This window comes from Ranitomeya variabilis, chromosome 6 (genome assembly GCF_051348905.1).
Source record: "Ranitomeya variabilis isolate aRanVar5 chromosome 6, aRanVar5.hap1, whole genome shotgun sequence".
Classification (NCBI taxonomy): Eukaryota; Metazoa; Chordata; class Amphibia; order Anura; family Dendrobatidae; genus Ranitomeya; species Ranitomeya variabilis.
Window position 1 is genome coordinate 329043710 of NC_135237.1, and position 22496 is coordinate 329066205.

The window sequence follows — 22496 nt, forward strand, 5'->3', positions numbered from 1 at the left end:
GTTATGCACATCAGGGGCTCTGCAAACGTAACATGATGCCCGCAGACCATTCCATCAAAGTCTGCATTCCAAATCGTCACTACTTCCCTTCCGAGCCCCGGCATGTGCCCAAACAGTGGTTTACCCCCACATATGGGGTATCAGCGTACTCAGGAGAAACTGGACAACAACTTTTGGGGTCAAATTTCTCCTGTTACCCTTGGGAAAATTAAAAAATTCTGGGCTAAAAAAATATTTTTGAGGAAAGAAAACACATTTATTATTTTCACGGCTCTGCGTTATAAACTTCTGTGAAGCACTTGGGGGTTCAAAGTGCTCACCACACATCTAGATAAGTTCCCTTGGGGGTCTAGTTTCCAAAGTGGGGTCACTTGTGGGGAGTTCCTACTGTTTAGGCACATCAGGGGCTCTGCAAACGCAACGTGACGCCCGCAGAGCATTCCATCAAAGTCTGCATTTCAAAACGTCCCTACTTCCCTTCCGAACCCCGACGTGTGCCAAAACAGTGGTTTACCCCCACATATGGGGTATCAGCGTACTTAGGACAAACTGGACAACAACTTTTGGGGTCCAATTTCTCCTGTTACCGTTGGGAAAATAAAAAATTGTGGGCTAAAAAATCATTTTTGAGAAAAGAAAAATTATTTTTTATTTTTATGGCTCTGCGTTATAAACTTCTGTGAAGCACTTGGGGGTTCAAAGTGCTCACCACACATCTAGATTAGTTCCTTGGGAGGTCTAGTTTCTAAAATGGGGTCACTTGTGCGGGAGCTCCAATGTTTAGGCACACAGGGGCTCTCCAAACGCGACATGGTGTCCACTAATGATTGAAGCTAATTTTCCATTCAAAAAGCCAAATGGCGCTCCTTCCCTTCCGAGCCCTGCCGTGCGCCCAAACAGTGGTTTACCCCCACATATGGGGTATCATCGTACTCAGGACAAACTGGACAACAACATTTGGGGTCCAATTTCTCCTATTACCCTTGGGAAAATAAAAAATTCCGGGCTAAAAATCATTTTTGAGGAAAGAAAAATAATTTTTTATTTTCATGGCTCTGCATTATAAACTTCTGTGAAGCACCTGGGGGTTTTAAGTGCTCACTATGCATCTAGATAAGTTCCTTGGGGGGTCTAGTTTCCAAAATGTGGTCACTTGTAGGGGAGCTCCAATGTTTAGGCGCTCCTTCCCTTCCGAGCCCTGCCGTGCGCCCAAACAGTGGTTTACCCCCACATATGAGGTATCAGCGTACTCAGGACAAATTGGACAACAACGTTCGTGGTCCAGTTTCTCCTTTTACCCTTGGGAAAATAAAAAAATTGTTGCGAAAACATCATTTTTGTGACTAAAAAGTTAAATGTTCATTTTTTCCTTCCATGTTGCTTCTGCTGCTGTGAAACACCTGAAGGGTTAATAAACTTCTTGAATGTGGTTTTGAGCACCTTGAGGGTGCAGTTTTTAGAATGGTGTCACTTTTGGGCATTTTCTGCCATATGGACCCCTCAAACTGACTTCAAATGTGAGGTGGTCCCTAAAAAAAATGGTTTTGTAAATTTTGTTGTAAAAATGAAAAATCACTGGTCAAATTTTAACCCTTATAACTTCCTAGCAAAAAAAAATGTTTTTTCCAAAATTGTGCTGATGTAAAGTAGACATGTGGGAAATGTTATTTATTAACTATTTTGTGTCATATAACTCTCTCGTTTAACAGAATAAAAATTCAAAATTTGAAAATTGCAAAATTTTCTAAATTTTCACCAAATTTCCATTTTATTTTTTTTTTACAAATAAACGCTAAAATTATCGACCTAAATTTACCACTAACATGAAGCCCAATATGTCACGAAAAAACAATCTCAAAACCGCTAGGATCCGTTGAAGCGTTCCTGAGTTATTACCTCATAAAGGGACACTGGTCAGAATTGCAAAAAACGGCCAGGTCATTAAGGTCAAAATAGGCTGGGTCATGAAGGGGTTAAAAATGAAAAGTTTGAACATTCCAAAATAATTTCTCCAAATTTCCGATATTTTCACAAATAAATGCAAGTCATATTGAACAAATTTACCACTGTCACAATGTCACAAGAAAACAGTCTCAGAATCAATGTGATCAGTTAAAGTATTCCAGAGTTATTGGCACATAAAGTGACACCAGTCAGAATTGTAAAATTTGGCCTGGTCAGGAAGATGAAAACAGGTTTCAGGATGAAGGGGTTAAATCTGACCTAAACTACATGACTTCAAGTTCTGACCACATGAAAGAGAGAATCCCTTTACAAGTAACGTCTTAAAGGGAACCTGTCACCTGAATTTGGCGGGACAGGTTTGCGGTCATATGGGCGGGGTTTCACCCGAAAACCCTGCCCATATGACCGCAAACCTGTCCCGCCAAATTCAGGTGACAGGTCCCCTTTAAGTAAATTGGGCCTGGTTCACAAGCCCAATATTCACTGTCAGAGTACGGACTGCAATGTCCAGGCTGGCAGTATGTCTCCTAACCCGAATGCAGCTGCCTGATATATGCCCGTTAGACTGTTGAGTTTAGGTCAGGAGACTAATGGCTGATCTGTACACAGACTATGCACTATCATTTGTAGTTATCGTATGGAGATTTTGATAAGGAACATCCATGAAAATACTCTATAAATGTATGCGAATCTTACTGGTATTTTCTGTTTTGTAGGTAAATGAATCCAAAACCATTCTTAAACTCTGTGATTTTGGATCTGCATCACATGTGGCAGACAATGATATTACACCATATCTTGTTAGTAGGTTTTACCGAGCACCAGAAATCAGTAAGTTGTGCCTTGATTTATGTACAACATACAATGTTTTGGTTGATTCGTTTTTTTTTTTCAAAATTCAATTTTTATAGAAAGGTTAGATAATTTTCAATTAAAAAAATTTGTACAAAATACATTTGTTCATTTTTTAACATTTTTTTTTACATTAAATATTTTATTGGGTTTTAACCCCTTCGTGACATGCGCCGTACTAGTACGGCGCTGCCGGCACTGCATTAGTGCCAGCCGCAGTACTAGTACGGCGCCCCGATCACCGCGGTCTCACGCTGAGCGCCGCGGTGATCGGGTGCGGGTGTCAGCTGTATATGACAGCTGACACCCCGCAGCAATGCCCACGATCGGCGCTGTCGCCGATCGCGGGCATTTAACCCCTCTGATGCCGCTGTCAATAGTGACAGCGGCATAGAGGGGGATCGCGCAGGGACGGGGGCTCCCTGCGCTCTCCCACCGGAGCAGCGCGATGAGATCGCGCTGCTCCGGTGACCTGGAAGGAGTCCCCGGATCCAAGATGGCCGCGGGACTCCTTCCGGGTCATAAGATGACCCTGCTTGCCGGCGTCTGCTGAGAATCCTCATAGCAGGCGCCGGCAAGCCTCTGTTACGTGCCTGTCACATCGGTGATCAGACCGAGTGCTATGCACACGGTCTGATCACCGATCTGTGATGTCCCCTCCTGGGACAAAGTAAAAAAGTAAAAAAAAAAATTTTCCAAATGTGTAAAAAAAAAAAAAAAAAAAAAATTCCTAAATAAAGAAAAAAAAAATAAATATATTCCCATAAATACATTTCTTTATCTAAATTAAAAAAACACCACACAATAAGAGTACACATATTTAGTATCGCCGCGTCCGTAACAACCCCACCTATAAAACTATATCACTAGTTAACCCCTTCAGTGAACACCGTAAAAAAAAAAAAAAAAAAACGAGGCAAAAAACAACGCTTTATTCTCATACCGCCAAACAAAAAGTGGAATAACACGCGATCAAAAAGACGGATATAAATAACCATGGTACCGCTGAAAACGTCATCTTGTCCCGCAAAAAAAAAGCCGCCATACAGCATCATCAGCAGAAAAATAAAAAAGTTATAGCTCTCAGAATAAAGCGATGCAAAAACAATTATTTTTTATATAAAATAGTTTTTATTGTGTAAAAGCGCCAAAACATAAAAAAATTATATAAATGAGTTATCGCTGTAATCGTACTGACCCGAAGAATAAAACTGCTTTATCCTTTTTACCAAACGCGGAACGGTATAAACGCACCCCCTAAAAGAATTTCAGGAATTGCTGGTTTTTGTTCATTCCGCCTCCCAAAAATCGGAATAAAAAGCGATCAAAAAATGTCATGTACCCGAAAATGGTACCAGCAAAAACGTCAACTCGTCCCGCAAAAAACAAGATCTCACATGACTCTGTGGACCAAAATATGGAAAAATTATAGCTCTCAAAATGTGGTGATGCAAAAACTATTGTTTGCAATAAAAAGCGTCTTTTAGTGTGTGACGGCTGCCAACCATAAAAATCCGCCCAAAAAACGCTATATAAGTAAATCAAATCCCCCTTCATCACCCCCTTAGTTAGGAAAAATAATAAAATTTTAAAAAATATATTTATTTCCATTTTCCCGTTAGGCTACTTTCACACTAGCGTCGGTACGGGGCCGTCGCGCTGCGTCGGCCCGACATACCGACGCATACTGTGCAAGCGCCGCACAACGGGGGCAGCGGATGCTGTTTTTCCACGCATCCGCTGCCCCATTGTGAGGTGCGGGGAGGTGGGGGCGGAGTTCCAGCCGCGCATGCGCGGTCGGAAATGGTGGACCGTCGGCACAAAAAAAGTTACATGTAACGTTTGTTGCTGCCGGCTGTCCGCCACAACACGACGCAACCGTCGCACGACGCTTGCGACGTGTGTCAATACGTCGCTAATGTTAGTCTATGGGGAAAAAACGCATCCTGCAGATGACTTTGCAGGATGCGTTTTTTCGCCAAAACGACGCATTGCGACGTATGCAAAAAAACGCTAGTGTGAAAGTAGGGCTAGGGTTAGGACTAGGGTTAGGGTTGGGGTTAGGGTGTCAGTTAGAATTGGGGAGTTTTCACTGTTTAGGCACATCAGGGGCTCTCCAAACGCGACATGGCGTCCGATCTCAACGCGTTTGTTTGCGTTAAAAACGCATGCGTTTTTATAGAAAAAAAACAGAACACACTGAAAAGTCACCCACCACCATCAAGGTGATAAAGGGATCCAAACCCTAACCCTAACCCTAACCCTACCCCTAAACTCATCCCTAACCGTTTAATGAACATTTTCTGACAGTCATAGTGCCACGTATTTCAGTGCCACGTATTTCAGTGCCACGTATTTCAGTGCCACGTATTTCAGTGCCACGTATTTCAGTGCCACGTATTTCAGTGCCACGATATTTCAGTGCCACGATATTTCAGTGCCACGATATTTCAGTGCCACGATATTTCAGTGCCACGGTATTTCAGTGAAATACGTGGCACTGAAATATCAAGGCATTTACGTGAAATACGTGGCACTTAAATACGTGGCACTTAAATACGTGACACTTAAATACGTGGCACTTAAATACGTGGCACTTAAATACGTGGCACTTAAATACGTGGCACTTAAATATCGTGGCATGTACATGAAATACGTGGCACTTATATACGTGGCACTTATATACGTGGCACTTATATACGTGGCCACTGAAATATCGTGGCACTTATATACGTATATACGTATATACGTATATAAACGTATTTCAGTGCCACGTATTTCAGTGCCACGTATTTCAGGTTAGGGGTAGGGGTAGGGTTAGGGGTAGGGTTAGGGTTTTTTGGTTTTTTCTTGTTTTCTTGTGTTTTTCTATAAAAACGCATGCGTCTAAAAAAACGCATGCGTTTTACCGCGATTACATGCGTTTTTTCACACATGCGTTTTTAAAAAAAACGCAAGTGTGAAACCAGCCTTATCCTTGGGAAAATAAAAACATGGGGGCTAAAATATAATTTTCGTGGAAAAAAATATATTTTTTATTTTCGCGGCTCTGCGTTATAAACTGTAGTGAAGCACTTGGGGGTTCAAAGTTCTCACAACACATCTAGATAAGTTCCGTGGGGGGTCTAGTTTCCAATATGGGGTCACTTGTGGGGGGTTTCTACTGTTTAGGTACATCAGGGGCTCTGCAAATGCAACATGACACCTGCAGACCAATCCATCTAAGTCTGCATTTCAAACGGCGCTCCTTCCCTTCCGAGCTCTGCCATGCGCCCAAACAGTGGTTCCCCCCCATATATGGGGTATCAGCGTACTCAGGACAAATTGCACAACAACTTTTGTTGTCCAATTTCTCCTGTTACCCTTGGGAAAATAAAAATGTGGGGGCTAAAATATAATTTTTGTGGAAAAAAAAATATTTTTTATTTTCACGGCTCTGCGTGTTAAACTGTAGTGAAACACTTGTTGGTTCAAAGTTCTCACAACACATCTAGATAAGTTCCGTGGGGGGTCTAGTTTCCAATATGGGGTCACTTGTGGGGGTTTTCTACTGTTTATGTACATCAGGGGCTCTGCAAATGCAACATGACACCTGCAGACCAATCCATCTAAGTCTGCATTTCAAACGGCGCTCCTTCCCTTCCGAGCTCTGCCGTGCGCCCAAACAGTGGTTCCCCCCAATGTATGGGGTATCAGCGTACTCAGGACAAATTGGACAATAACTTTTGTGGTCCAATTTCTCCTGTTACCCTTGGGGGGAAAAAAATTGCGGGCTAAAACATCATTTTGTGGAAAGAAAAAATGATTTTTTGATTTTCACAGCGCTACATTCTAAACTTTAGTGAAACAACTGGGGGTTAAAAGTGCTCACCACACATCTAAATAAGTTCCTTAGGGGGTCTTTCCAAAATGGTGTCACTTGTGGGGGTTTCCACTGTTTAGGCACGTCAGGGGCTCTCCAAACACGACATGGGTTCCGATCTCAATTCCAGCCAATTTTACATTGAAAAGTCAAATGGCGCTCCTTCCCTTCCGAGCTCTGCCATGCGCCCAAACAGTGGTTTATCCCCATATATGAAGTATCAGCGTACTCAGGACAAATTGCACAACAACTTTTGGGGTCCAATTTATCCTGCTACCCTTGGGAAAATAAAAAAATTGGGGCAAAAATATCATTTTTTGTGAAAATTAATATTAATTTTTTTTTACGGCTCTACATTATAAACTTCTGTGAAGCACTTGGAGGTTCAAAGTGCTCACCACACATCTAGATTAGTTCCTTAGAGGGTCTACTTTCCAAAATGGTGTCACTTCTGGGGGTTTCCACTGTTTAGGCACGTCAGGGGCTCTCCAAACACGACATGGGTTCCGATCTCAATTCCAGCCAATTTTGCATTGAAAAGTCAAATGGCGCTCCTTCCCTTCCGAGCTCTGCCATGCGCCCAAACAGTGGTTTATCCCCATATATGAAGTATCAGCGTACTCAGGACAAATTGCACAACAACTTTTGGGGTCCAATTTATCCTGCTACCCTTGGGAAAATAAAAAATTTGGGGCAAAAATATCATTTTTTGTGAAAATATTAATTTTTTTTTTACGGCTCTACATTATAAACTTCTGTGAAGCACTTGGAGGTTCAAAGTGCTCACCACACATCTAGATTAGTTCCTTAGAGGGTCTACTTTCCAAAATGGTGTCACTTCTGGGGGTTTCCACTGTTTAGGCACGTCAGGGGCTCTCCAAACACGACATGGGTTCCGATCTCAATTCCAGCCAATTTTGCATTGAAAAGTCAAATGGCGCTCCTTCCCTTCCGAGCTCTGCCATGCGCCCAAACAGTGGTTTATCCCCATATATGAAGTATCAGCGTACTCAGGACAAATTGCACAACAACTTTTGGGGTCCAATTTATCCTGCTACCCTTGGGAAAATAAAAAATTTGGGGCAAAAAGATCATTTTTTGTGAAAATTAATATTAATTTTTTTTACGGCTCCACATTATAAACTTCTGTGAAGCACTTGGAGGTTCAAAGTGCTCACCACACATCTAGATTAGTTCCTTAGAGGGTCTACTTTCCAAAATGGTGTCACTTGTGGGGGTTTCCACTGTTTAGGCACGTCAGGGGCTCTCCAAACACGACATGGGTTCCGATCTCAATTCCAGCCAATTTTGCATTGAAAAGTCAAATGGCGCTCCTTCCCTTCCGAGCTCTGCCATGTGCCCAATCAATGGTTTACCCCAACATGTGGGGTATCGGCGTACTCAGGACAAATTGTACAACAACTTTTTTGGTCCAATTTCTCCTGTTACCCTTGGTAAAATAAAACAAATTGGATCTGAAGTAAAAATTTTGTGAAAAAAAAGTTAAATGTTCAATTTTTTTTAAACATTCCAAAAATTCCTGTGAAGCACCTGAAGGGTTAATAAACTTTTTGAATGTGGTTTAGAGTACCTTGAGGGGTGCAGTTTTTAGAATGGTGTCACTTTTGGACATTTTCTGTCATATAGACCCCTCAAAGTCACTTCAAGTGTGAGGTGGTCCGTAAAAAAAATGGTTTTGCAAATTTTGTTGCAAAAATGAGAAATCGCTGGTCAACTTTTAACCCTTATAACTCCCTAACAAAAAAAAATTATGTTTCCAAAATTGTGCTGATGTAAAGCAGACATGTCGGAAATGTTGTTTATTAACTATATTATGTGATATAACTCTCTAATTTAAGGGCATAAAAACGAAAAATTTGAAAATTGCTAAATTTTCATAATTTTCGACAAATTTCTGTTTTTTTCACAAATAAATGCAAGTCATATCGAAGAAGTTTTACCACTATCATAAAGTACAATATGTCACGAGAAAACAATCTCAGAATCACCAGGATCCGTTGAAGCGTTTCAGAGTTATGACCTCATAAAGTGACAGTGGTCAGAATTGTAAAAATTGGCCGTGTCACTTAGGTGAAAACAGGCTTTGGGGTGAAGGGGTTAACATTGATATGAAAACAGAATATTCCAATTACTCTAATAACAATAAAACAAAAGTGACGGTTGTTAATAAGTTATCGTTTAAGATAAAATTTGTTTCAATGAAAAACAAAGCTAAAAAATGGACATGCAACTAAGGCCTAACTTTGAAATGCAAGCTAGTGTATGTCTGCAATAGGCACTGAGAATACTGCCAGGGATATTTTTAACCCCTTACTGCCATTTGGACAGAATAGTACGTCCGATGGCAGTACCCCCGCTTTGATGAGGGCTCCGGCGGTGAGCCCGTATCAAAGCCGGGACATGCCAGCTGTTTTGAACAGATGACGTGCCCGCAATAGGCGCGGGCGGAATCTAGATCCACCCACGCCTATTAACTAGTTAAATGCCGCTATCAAACTGACAGCGGCATTTAACGCACGCTTCCGTTCATCGGGCCGGAAATGAGCGCATCGCTGACTCCTTGAGACCTCTATGGTTGTTGATGCCGGATTGCTATGAGCACCAACCTGTGTTTGGCGCTTATGGCGAAGCAGTAATTCTGCTACATAGAGGCGAACTATGCCTCTATGTAGCAGAGCCAATCATGTTTTTGCCGGCAGCTTCTAGCCTCCTATGGAGACTATTGAAGCATGCCAAAAGTTAAAGAAAAATAGTTTAAAAAATATATAAAAAAAATATAAATGTTTAAATCACTCCCTTTTGCCCCATTAACCCCCTTCATGACCCGGGGGTATTTTCGTTATTTCACTCCCCTTCTTTCCAGAACCATAACTCTTTTTTTTTTTCCATCAATATGGCCATGTGAGGGCTTATTTTTTGCAGGACAAATTGTACTTTTGAACAACATGATTGGTTTTACCATGTCGTGTACTAGAAAATGGGAAAAAAAATTTCCAAGTGCGGTGAAATTGCAAAAAAAAAAGTGCAATCCCACACTTGTTTTGTGTTTGACTTTTTTGCTAGGCTCACTAAATGCTAATACTGGCCTGCCATTATTATTCTCCAGGTCATTACTAGTTCATAGACACCAAACATGTCTAGGTTATTTTTTATCCTAAGTGGTAAAACAAATTTCCAAACTTTGCTAAAAAAAGAATTGCGCAATTTTCCGATACTCGTAGTGTCTCCATTTTTCGTGATCTGGGGTCGGATGAGGGCTTATTTTTTTGCGTGCCGAGCTGACATTTTTAATGATACCATATTGGTGCAGATACGTTCTTTTCATCGCTCGTTATTGCATGTCAATGCAATGTTGCAGCAACCAAATAAACTTAATTCTGGCGTTTTCAATTTTTTTCTCGCTACGCAGTTTAGCGATCGGGTTAATCCTTTTTTTATTGATAGATCGGTTGATTCTGAATGCGGCGATACCAAATATGTGTAGGTTTGATTTTTTATTATTATTGTTTTGAATGGGGCGAAAGGGGGGTGATTTGAACTTTTATATAATTTTTTTTTTCTTTCATATTTTTGTAAAACATTTTTTTTTTTCACTTTTGCCATGCATGGGAGGCTCGAAGCTGGCATAGCCTGATTGGCTCTGCTACATTGGAGCGATGCTCAGATTGTTCCTGTGTAGTAGAATTGCTGCATTGCTATGAGCGCTGACCACAGGGTGGTGCTCACAGCAATCCGGCATCAACAACCATAGAGGTCTTCAATAGACCTCTGGTTGTCATGCCGATGCATCGCTGACCCCGATCACGTGACAGGGGCAGCGATGCGCTCATTTCCTGCCCAATGTCCGGAAGCGCCAGTTAAATGCCGCTGTCAGCGATTGACAGCGGCATTTAACTAGTTAATAGCAGCGGGTGGATCGTGATTCCACCCGCCGCTATTGCAGGCACATGTCAGCTGTTCAAAACAGCTGACATGTCCCGGCTTTGATGCAGGCTCACCACCGGAGCCCACATCAAAGCGGGGGATCTGACCTCGGACGTACTATCCTGTCCGAGGTCAGAAAGGGGTTAAAAGTAAAACAATAAAAAAAACACATTTTTGGTGTCGCTACGTTCAGAATCGCCCGATCTATCAATAAAAAAAAGTTTAACCTGATCGCTAAATGGCGTAGCAAGAAAAAAATCGAAACGCCAGACTTACGTTTTTTTTTTTGGTCGCCATGACATTGCATTAAAATGCAATAACGGGCGATCAAAAGATGGTATCTGGATAAAAGTGGTATCATTAAAAATGTAAGCCCGGCGCTCAAAAAATAAAAAATAAGTCCTCCCTTAATCCGAGGTCACGAAAAGTGGAGACACTAAAGGGAACCGGAAAATTGCGCTATTTTTTTTTATTTATTTTTTTCCAGCAAACTTTGGAATTTTTTTCACCACTTAGATAAAAAAAAAAGAACCTAGACATGTTTGGTGTCTATGAACTCGTAATGACCTGGAGAATCATAATGCATAATGGCAGGACAGTTTTAGCACCGGACCACACCCCACTAAGTCTACGTTCACATTTGCGGTCATCGCCGCAGCGTCGCCGCATGCATCATGCGCCCCTATATTTAACATGGGGGCGCATGGACATGCGTCGCACTTGCGTTTTGCGCCGCATGCGTCACTGCGGCGCACGCGTCCGGGCGCAGAGGACGCAGCAAGTTGCATTTTTGCTGCGTCCAAAATCAATGAAAAAAAGGACGCATGCAGCGCAAAACGCAGCGTTGTGCATGCGTTTTGCTGCGTTTTTGTTTGCGTTGTGCGTTGCGGCGCCGACGCTGCGGCGCACAACGCAAATGTGAACGTAGCCTTAGCATTTATTTAGTGAACCTAGCAAAAAAGCCAAACAAACGTGGCCATATTGATGGAAAAATAAAAAAGTTAGGGCTCTGGAAAGAAGGGGAGCGAAAAGCGCAAAACTGAAAAAAGCTCCGGGGGTTAAGTGGTTAAATATTTTTTTCTCCTTCGCCACATTGGGGGACACAGGACCATGGGTGTAATGCTGCTGTCACTAGGAGGCTGACACTAAAGGTACCTTCACACGAAGCGACGCTGCAGCGATAGCGACAACGATCCGGTCGCTGCAGCGTCGCTGTTTGATCGCTGGAGAGCTGTCACACAGACCGCTCTCCAGCGACCAACGATGCCGAGGTCCCCGGGTAACCAGGGTAAACATCGGGTTGCTAAGCGCAGGGCCGCGCTTAGTAACCCGATGTTTACCCTGGTTACCAGCGCAAAAGTAAAAAAAACAAACAGTACATGCTCACCTGCGCGTCCCCCAGCGTCTGCTTCCTGACACTGACTGAGCTCCGGCCCTAACAGCAGAGCGGTGACGTCACCGCTGTGCTTTCACTTTCACTTTAGGGCCGGCGCTCAGTAAGTGTCAGGAAGCAGACGTTGGGGGACGCGCAGGTGAGCATGTACTGTTTGTTTTTTTTTACTTTTACGCTGGTAACCAGGGTAAACATCGGGTTACTAAGCGCGGCCCTGCGCTTGGTATCCCGATGTTTACCCTGGTTACCAGTGTAAAACATCGCTGGTATCGTTGCTTTTGCTTTCAAACACAACGATACACAGCGATCGGACGACCAAATAAAGTTCTGGACTTTATTCAGCGACCAGCGACATCACAGCAGGATCCTGATCGCTGCTGCGTGTCAAACGAAACGATATCGCTAGCCAGGACGCTGCAACGTCACGGATCGCTAGCGATGTCGTTTCGTGTGAAGGTACCTTAAGCTGAGACAAAAAAAGGTTAGCTCCTCTCCTGCAGTATACACCCTCATGCTGGCTTCCAGAGACCCAGTTCAAGCTTAGTGTCCGTAGGAGGCACACTGGATTTAAACCTTTTTATATCCGGACGCAGGGGCGACGGATTCTTTCATGTTAAAATGTGTGTAGGTTACCTGTAATAAGAACAAAATATTGAGACCGGTTCCCTTAACATTATTTTTGTGCAATGTTAATGTAAAATAACGTTTTCATTTTGGGGGAAGGGGGTGGAATTCAAATTAGTGTTTGTGAATTAGTTACTATTTTAGTGATACATTGTAAAGTAATTTTAATATTTTGGATGTCTAATTGGTAACTGTTTTATATGCTAGATCATTGTGTACCATCACATTTATTTCATTTTTTTCAGTGTATGTGTGTTTTTTTTTTTTTTTTTGTTTCTTTACAGTAATTGGTAAAATTTATGATTATGGAATAGATATGTGGTCTGTTGGTTGCACATTGTCTGAACTCTATACTGGAAAAATCTTGTTCCCTGGAAAAACGAATAACCACATGCTAAAATTGGCTATGGACCTGAAAGGAAAGATGCCGAACAAGGTAATGTAAAACCAGGATTGCTTTCAGCAGACTGAATAACCACAGTAAAAACAAAAAAATTCTGGTCTGGTCTCTGATATCGATGTTTATTGATCATAATGATGCTTTGTGATTTATATGGCCGACAAGACCAGTATTTCTGTTTGTTAAATGATTATGTTCATGACTTTTCTATATGGCCAAGATGTTTATACCAATAATATAAACCAATCCTCTGTATAGATATTATCAAAACCTGATTTGTTCATGCACCTATATGGCCTTGATTTCTGGGGAACTAGGGAAAAAATTGTCTTTGTTCACCTTGTCTCTACCATGTACCTGAATGTGCACTGAATGTTAATACAAATACAGTACTTTTTGGTTTAACTTTTGATAAGGCTACTTATTATGTAGATGTTGCTTTTCTGTTTTTTAGAAAGCTGTAAGGCCGGGTTCAGATGGGCATATTTCATGTTGAATATATATTTTATTTTAATAGTTTTCTTTATTTTTATTGAAACAAAAAGGCAATGATTTGAACTTTTGTGGGTTTCTTTTTTCACATTTTTAAAAACTTTTTACTGTATTTAACCCATTCACGACATGGGCCATACATGTATGGTGCGTGTCGTGTCTCTCCCTTTGATGTGGGTTCCGGTGCTGACACGTGCCCCTAACGGCCAAGGGTGGAATCGCGATCCACCCGCGGCTGTTCACCTGTTAAATGCCAGTGTCAATCTCTGACAGTGGCAGTTAATGTGTTCGTGTCGGGAGCATGTTACTAATAGTGCCCATCGGCGCCTCTGTCACCTCACTGTGGGTCGCCGATGGGTTGGCATGACAAGTCGGGGTCTGCAGCATACCCCTGTGGTTGTCATTGCCGGATTGCTATGAGTGCCGCTCAGTGGCCGGTGCTCATAGCAAGTGAGCATTTCTTCTACACACAGGCGAACTGATCATCGCCTGTGTGTAGCAGAGGCAATCAGAAAATCACAGCTTCTAGTCTCCCATGGAGACTATGGAAGCTAGTGAAAAGCAAAAAAAGAAAAAAGTTTTTAAAAATATTCAAATCGCCCCACTTTCGCCCCATTCAAAATAAAATGATTAAAAAAAACACGTTTGGTATTGCCGCATTCAGAATCAGCCGATCTATCAAGATATAAAAGAATTAGTCCAATTGGTAAACGGCGTAGTAAACAAATGTCAGAAAGCCAGAATTTCATTTTTTTGTTCACCGCAACATTGCATTAAAATGCAATAACAGGCAATCAAAAGATCGTATCTGCACCAAAATGGTATCTTTAAAAACGTCTGCTCAGCTCACAACAAATAAGCCCTCACCCAGCCCTATGTTCCAAAAAACGGAGACATTACGGGTCTCGGACAATGACTCAATTTATTGTTTTTTGTTAAGCTTTTGGATTTTGTTTTCACCACTTACCGTATATCCTCGAGTATAAGCCGACCCCCCTAATTTTGCCACAAAAAACTGGGAAAACGTAGTGACTCGAGTATAAGCCTAGGGTGGAAAATGCAGCAGCTACCGGTAAATTTCTAAAATATAAATAGGTACCAATAAAATAAAATTGAGATATCAGTAGGTTAAGTGTTTTTGAATATCCGTATTGAATCAGGAGCCCCATATAATGCTCCATACAGTTAATGATGGGCCCCATATAATGCTACATACAAAATATGCCCCATATAATGCTGCACAAAGGTTAATAATGGCACCATAAGATGCTCCATAGACACATTTGCCCCATAAAGTACTGCATAAAGGTTAATAAGGGTCCCATAAGATGCTCCATACAGACATTTGCCCCATATAATGCTCCACAAATGGTGATTATGGCCACATAAGATGCTCCATAAAGATATTTGCCCCATATAATGCTCCACAAATGGTGATTATGGCCCGATAAGATGCTCCATAGACACATTTGCCCCATATGCTGTTGCTGCGATAAAAAAAAAAGGACACCTCTCCGTCGCTCATGCCCCCGGCACTTGCAATATTCACCTGTCCGTGTTCCGGGGCCGCTGTGTCTTCCGCGTCCTCTGCACTAACATTCAGGCAGAGGGCACGGACTAACCACGTCATTACGCCTTTTGACCTGAGAGTCACTGCAGAGGACGCGGAAGACGGAGCGGTGCCCGGAACGAGGAGAGGTGAATGCTCCCCTCCCCATTATACTCACCTGCTCCCGGCGCGGTCCCTGGTTCTCCGGGAGCTGACAGCTTCTTCCAGCGTTGAGCGGTCACCGTTACTGCTCATTACAGTAATGAATATGCTGCTCCACCCCTATGGGAGTGCAGTCGGGTCCATATTCATTACTGTAATGAGCGGTAACTGTGAACGCTAAACGCTGGAAGAAGCTGTCAGCGACCAGAGATGTAGGGACCGCGCCGGGAGAAGGTGAGTATGTCATAGCCGCCACTCCCCCTCCCCCGCCGACCCCCCTGGGACAATGACTCGAGTATAAGCCGAGAGGGGCACTTTCAGCCTAAAAAAATGGGCTGAAAATCTCTGCTTATATACGAGTATATACGGTAAATAAAAATGAACCTATACATGTTTGGTGTCTATGAACTCGTAATGACCTGGAGAATGATGATGGCAGGTCCGCTTTAGCATTTTGGTGATCATGGTAAAAAAAAACCAGTTGTGGAATAGCACTTTTTTTGCAATTTCATCGCACTTGGTATTTTTTTTCCCATTTTCCAGTACACAATATGGTAAAATCAATGGTGTCAATTAAAAGTACAACTCGTCAGGCAAAAAAAAGCCCTTAGGCCATATTGACGGAAAGATTAAAAAGTTATGCTCCAGGGAGGAAAAAAACCCACAAAAACAAAAATGGGCTGCAGCGTGAAGGGGTAAATAGTTTCCTTAGGGGACTTGAAGCTGCGATCGTATTCGCTTGTGCTTTGTATAGAGAAAATCACAATCTATGAACACCAGACATGAGTCGACTTTCACAGAAGAGGCTCAGGGATCATCAACAGACCCTCTACTGTTATGACAACCCATCAGCACCCCATGATCACATCACGGGAGCTCCGATTGGTATGTGAAATGACACGCCCTCTGACGACGTGTTGATTGACGCTGCCAGAGCTTGACAGCAGGATTTAACAGGTTAACAGCTTTAGCCGGAGCACCCCGCCATCCGCTGCTGTTAGAGGCACGCCTCGGCTGATTTAAATCAGCCAAAATCTGCCAGAAAAGATGCGGATCAAGGGCAGTTACATGACATATGATGTACTTGTATATCATATGTCATGAAGGAGTTTCACAGATTGCAGTCAATTTTTTCATTAAAGATTTTCATCATATTATTGCCTTCGTGAGTGATTTTTAGTGTAAGTGCAAACATGACCTCTATCGATTTTGGTTTGGAAATTTGCTTCAAATGATATCTGAAGCATAAGTTGACATTCTGTGGACAAAATGTGCAGTTCTGTATAAAGAGGATGTTCTCTACAGTCAATGAGCTTTCTAAAAAACTCATAAATTATGCTGTCCTTATAATATGCAAAGTCCCCCTGCTGCAAGACACCAAATCCACTATACAGTTATTTGAAAAAGTTTGGGCACCCCTATTAATCTTAAGCTTAATGTTTTATAAAAATTGTTTATTTTGCAACAGCTATTTCAGTTTCATATATCTAATAACTGTTGGACACAGTAATGTTTCTGCCTTGAAATGAGGTTTATTGTACTAACAGAAAATGTGCAATCTGCATTCAAACAAAATTTGACAGGTGCATAAGTATGGGCACCCTTATCATTTTCTTGTTTTAAATACTCCTACCTACTTTTTACTGACTTACTAAAGCCCTTTTTTTTGTTTTGTAACCTCATTGAGCTTTGCACTTCATAGCCAGGTGTATGCAATCACGAGAAAAGCTACTTAAAGTGGCCACTTGCAAGTTGTTCTCCTGTTTGAATCTCCTCTGAAGAGTGGCATCATGGGCTCCTCAAAACAACTGTCAAATGATCTGAAAACAAAGATTATTCAACATAGTTGTTCAGGGGAAGGATACAAAAAGCTGTCCAAGAGATTTAACCTGTCAATTTCCACTGTGAGGAACATAGTAAGGAAATGGAAGAACACAGGTACTATTCTTGTTAAGGCCAGAAGTGGCAGGCCAAGAAAAACATCAGAAAGGAAAGAGAAGAAGAATGGTGAGATCAGTCAAGGACATTCCTCAGACCACGTCCAGAGAGCTGCAGCATCAACTTGCTGCAGATGGTGTCACTGTGCATCGGTCAACTATACAACGCACTTTGCACAAGGAGAAGCTGTATGGGAGAGTGATGCAAAAGAAGCCGTTTCTGCAAGCACGCCACAGAGTCGGCTGAGGTATGCAAAAGCACATTTGGAGAAGCCAATTTCTTTTTGGAAGAAGGTCCTGTGGACTGATGAAACCAAGATTGAGTTGTTTGGTCATACAGAAAGGCGGTTATGCATGGCGGCAAAAAACACAGCATTCCAAGAAAAACACTTGCTACCCACAGTAAAATTTGGTGGAGGTTCCATCATGCTTTGGGGCTGTGTGGCCAATGTCGGCACCGGGAATCTTGTTAAAGTTGAGGGACGCATGGATTCCTCTCAGTATCAGCAGATTCTTGACAATAATGTTCATGAATCAGTGACAAAGTTGAAGTTACGCAGGGGATGGATCTTTCAGCAAGACAATGATCCAAAACACCGCTCCAAATCTACTCAGGCATTCATGCAGAGGAACAATTACACTGTTCTGGAATGGCCATCCGAGTCCCCAGACCTGAACATCATTGAACACATGTGGGATCGTTTGAAGAGGGCTGTCCATGCTCGGCGACCATCAAACTTAACTGAACTGGAATTGTTTTGTAAAGAGGAATGGTCAAAAATACCTTCATCCAGGAACTCATTAAAAGCTACAGGAAGCGACTAGAGGCTGTTATTTTTGCAAAAGGAGGATCTACTAAATATTAATGTCACTTTTCTGGTGAGGTGCCCATAATTATGCACCAGCCAGATTTTGTTTGAATGCAGATTGCATTATCATCTGTTTACTTGTCAAATTCAGAAGACCTGCCGTTGAAACAACCTGCAGACCACGCCACCACAGTCATCAGCCTATTAGTATATTATGGAGTTGTATTTATTTTATTTATTTATTATGCTTTGCTTATATAGCGCTACCTTAGGCTAAGTTCACAAAACACATGTTTACGCAACATTTTTTTTATCCGCATCAGCTTACGCATGATGGCAATAAAAATGCTGTTTGTGTATGCGTTTATATGCGTTTTTTGCCTCCGTTTGTGTTTTTTATGCGCATGCGTTCGATATTTCCAGGAGGGTGTGTCTCAATCAGTTCCTGGACATGCACAGTCCGAAGTAAGCAAGTGTTTCGAACACATGCGTATGCAAGGACATTCTTACGCATGCGTTCCCATAGACAGTAATTCGTTTTTTTTAAAGCACTCATCCACATGCGCATACCTGCGCATATTTGACAGATTTTTGGCGCCTCCAAAAATGCAACATGTTACGTTCGCCGTGCCCAGCCGCACACTGCGAAAAGATGCATGCGTAAGCAAAAGCATGCAATGCGTACCCCATGTTAAATATACAGTGGGGCAAAAAAGTATTTAGTCAGTCAGCAATAGTGCAAGTTCCACCACTTAAAAAGATGAGAGGCGTCTGTAATTTACATCATAGGTAGACCTCAACTATGGGAGACAAACTGAGAAAAAAAAATCCAGAAAATCACATTGTCTGTTTTTTTATCATTTTATTTGCATATTATGGTGGAAAATAAGTATTTGGTCAGAAACAAAATTTCATCTCAATACTTTGTAATATATCCTTTGTTGGCAATGACAGAGGTCAAACGTTTTCTGTAAGTCTTCACAAGGTTGCCACACACTGTTGTTGGTATGTTGGCCCATTCCTCCATGCAGATCTCCTCTAGAGCAGTGATGTTTTTGGCTTTTTGCTTGGCAACACGGACTTTCAACTCCCTCCAAAGGTTTTCTATAGGGTTGAGATCTGGAGACTGGCTAGGCCACTCCAGGACCTTGAAATGCTTCTTACGAAGCCACTCCTTCGTTGCCCTGGCGGTGTGCTTTGGATCATTGTCATGTTGAAAGACCCAGCCACGTTTCATCTTCAATGCCCTTGCTGATGGAAGGAGGTTTGCACTCAAAATCTCACGATACATGGCCCCATTCATTCTTTCATGTACCCGGATCAGTCGTCCTGGCCCCTTTGCAGAGAAACAGCCCCAAAGCATGATGTTTCCACCACCATGCTTTACAGTAGGTATGGTGTTGGATGGATGCAACTCAGTATTCTTTTTCCTCCAAACACGACAAGTTGTGTTTCTACCAAACAGTTCCAGTTTGGTTTCATCAGACCATAGGACATTCTCCCAAAACTCCTCTGGATCATCCAAATGCTCTCTAGCAAACTTCAGACGGGCCCGGACATGTACTGGCTTAAGCAGTGGGACACGTCTGGCACTGCAGGATCTGAGTCCATGGTGGCGTAGTGTGTTACTTATGGTAGGCCTTGTTACATTGGTCCCAGCTCTCTGCAGTTCATTCACTAGGTCCCCCCGCATGGTTCTGGGATTTTTGCTCACCGTTCTTGTGATCATTCTGACCCCACAGGGTGGGATTTTGCGTGGAGCCCGAGATCGAGGGAGATTATCAGTGGTCTTGAATGTTTTCCATTTTCTAATTATTGCTCCCACTGTTGATTTCTTCACTCCAAGCTGGTTGGCTATTGCAGATTCAGTCTTCCTAGCCTGGTGCAGGGCTACAATTTTGTTTCTGGTGTCCTTTGATAGCTCTTTGGTCTTCACCATAGTGGAGTTTGGAGTCAGACTGTTTGAGGGTGTGCACAGGTGTCTTTTTATACTGATAACAAGTTTAAACAGGTGCCATTACTACAGGTAATGAGTGGAGGAAAGAGGAGACTCTTAAAGAAGAAGTTACAGGTCTGTGAGAGCCAGAAATCTTGATTGTTTGTTTCTGACCAAATACTTATTTTCCACCATAATATGCAAATAAAATGATAAAAAAACAGACAATGTGATTTTCTGGATTTTTTTTTCTCAGTTTGTCTCCCATAGTTGAGGTCTACCTATGATGTAAATTACAGACGCCTCTCATCTTTTTAAGTGGTGGAACTTGCACTATTGCTGACTGACTAAATACTTTTTTGCCCCACTGTATGTACACATGACACATGCATATGAATGCGGATCAAACACTGTGTGCACAGACGCAAATGTGAAATCAGCCTTATACTGCAGCGCTTTACATTAACGTCCCTGTCCCCATTGGGGCTCACAATCTAAGTTACCTATCAGTATGTCTTTGGAGTGTGGGAGGAAACCAAAGTACCCGGAGTAAACCCATGCAAACATGGGGAGAACACGCAAACCCAGGACCACAGTGCTGCAGTGCTTAACCATTGAGCCACCGTGCTCAGTTGACCAAGTAAGGGCTCCGGCAGACTAGAGTATTAGAAATGGTCTGAGTTTAGTCCACAAAACTCAGATTTTTCTTTTTATGTTCATCCGTATGTCATTCGTCTGCCCGTTTTTTATGTCTGTGACTTCCATGTGCAACCTATTGTCATACATCCACGCTAAAAATGTACATGATCAAATAGAGTTTCCTGGTTTGTAATAGAAGGGTTTCTGTGTGTTTTCTCCTTCTGTAGATGATTCGGAAAGGTGTGTTCAAGGACCAACACTTTGATGCAAATTTGAACTTCATGTACATTGAAGTTGACAAAGTTACAGAAAGGGTAGGTTATTTCTCTGTCTTTCTCTTACCTTTGCTTTAGATGAAGAAAACTCCCCAAATATAATGATAAAAAAAATTCATGTTCTGCTTATTTACATTTATTACATTTACATTATTTGCATTTGCAATGTTTCAAATCATTTTTGCTTGGTAAGGAAACTTTTAACCAAAAAAGAATAAATTGGCCTCAGTCCATGGAACCTTAACAGGTGACTCTGACTCTGGATTATATCAGATGTGCGCATGCTCCGGAGCCGTTGTGAGTCAGTGGCTATATGACATGTGAGTGCGCACGCTATGCGTGTCAGTGTGACCCCTCCATTCTGCGCTCCGGATCATGAGAACACCTGATGTGAACCTGGGACTGTACACCCAGAGTCAGTGCCCATACTCGGGGAGCAGAAGGGTTGTGCAAATGCACGCGATTTGCTAGGTGGTTGCATCAGGACAGTCGCAGCAATCACCTGCAATGTTGGGGCGTGCATAATTTGAACTAGACACTGACTGATCCGTGACTGAAGCACTAAAATGTGCTACCCTTATGTCTGAAACAAAAGGTATGTGAAGGAATCCCCCAATGATTAAAAAGTGTTTTTTAAAGGGAACCTGTCAGCAGGATTGTGCACAGTAACCTACAGACAGTGTCAGGTCGGGCCGTTATACTGATTGCAATGATACCTTGGTTGATAAAATCCATCTTATGGTTATTCTTTAATCTTTATTTTTAGTTAATGATATGCCCTATGCACTCGCTCTCTGCTATCTCCAAGAGCTGCTACTGCTCAGGCGTGGGGGGTGCCATCTTGGAGAAGTATTTTTTTGTCTTCTCCAGTAAGATGGTTGCACATGCGCAGTAGCACCTATCGGATCACAGCTATATACACCGATAACTGCTACTGCGCAGGCGCATCAGGTTCTTATTGGGACATGAAACATGTAATTATGCTGCAGAGAAGGTGCCACGGCTGGCACCTACCTGTAAAAGGTTGTTTTTTGTTTGTTTGTTTTTTAAAGGGAACCTGTCACCAGGTTTGGCCAATATGCGATGCGTCCACCGCCTTTCAGGGCTTATATACAGCATTCTATAGTGCTGTATATCTGCCCCCAACCTGACCTAGAATAACTGAAAAATAACTTTTATTATACTCACTTGCGTGGCGGTCCGGTCTGTGGGGTGACGCTCTTCTTAGTCCCATACCTTCCATCTTCTTACGATGCTGCCCTCCTCCTTGGTATGTGTGGATGATGCGTCCCTACATCATGCACACAGTCTGCTCGGCATCGCGCTCCTGCACAGATGTACTTATCTGCTCTGCTGAGGCCAAAGCAAAGTACTGCAGGTGCCGGGCGTCTCTGACCTTTCCCGACACCTGCGCATTGCAGTACTTTGCTCTGCCCTCAGCAGAGCAGAGAAGTACATCTGTGCAGGAGCGCAATGCCGAGCAGACTGTGTGCATGATGCAGGGACGCATCATCCACATGAACCAAGATGAACCAAGGACAGCATCGCAAAGAAAAGATGGGAGGTGCTGGACCAAGAAGAGCAACACCCCTTTGACCAGACTGCCCCGTAGGTGAGTATAATAAAAGTTATTTACTCTGTCGCCTCATTGGGGGA

General features: G+C 42.5%; 1 protein-coding gene across 4 annotated transcripts in view; it reads left to right on the top strand.

The window, feature by feature from the left end:
• The window catches only part of PRP4K (pre-mRNA processing factor kinase PRP4K), a 163828-nt gene that overhangs the window by 107906 nt on the left and 33426 nt on the right, over positions 1-22496 (top strand). For all 4 annotated transcript variants that reach the window (XR_013216943.1, XR_013216944.1, XR_013216942.1 and 1 more), the window contains exons 12-14: positions 2682-2796; positions 12926-13077; positions 20793-20879. Coding sequence is in view for 1 of the 4 variants with exons in the window: in XM_077269807.1 (XP_077125922.1) it covers positions 2682-2796; positions 12926-13077; positions 20793-20879 (354 nt within the window). In the remaining 3 variants the exon portion in view is untranslated. The remainder of the gene's footprint in view (positions 1-2681; positions 2797-12925; positions 13078-20792; positions 20880-22496) is intronic.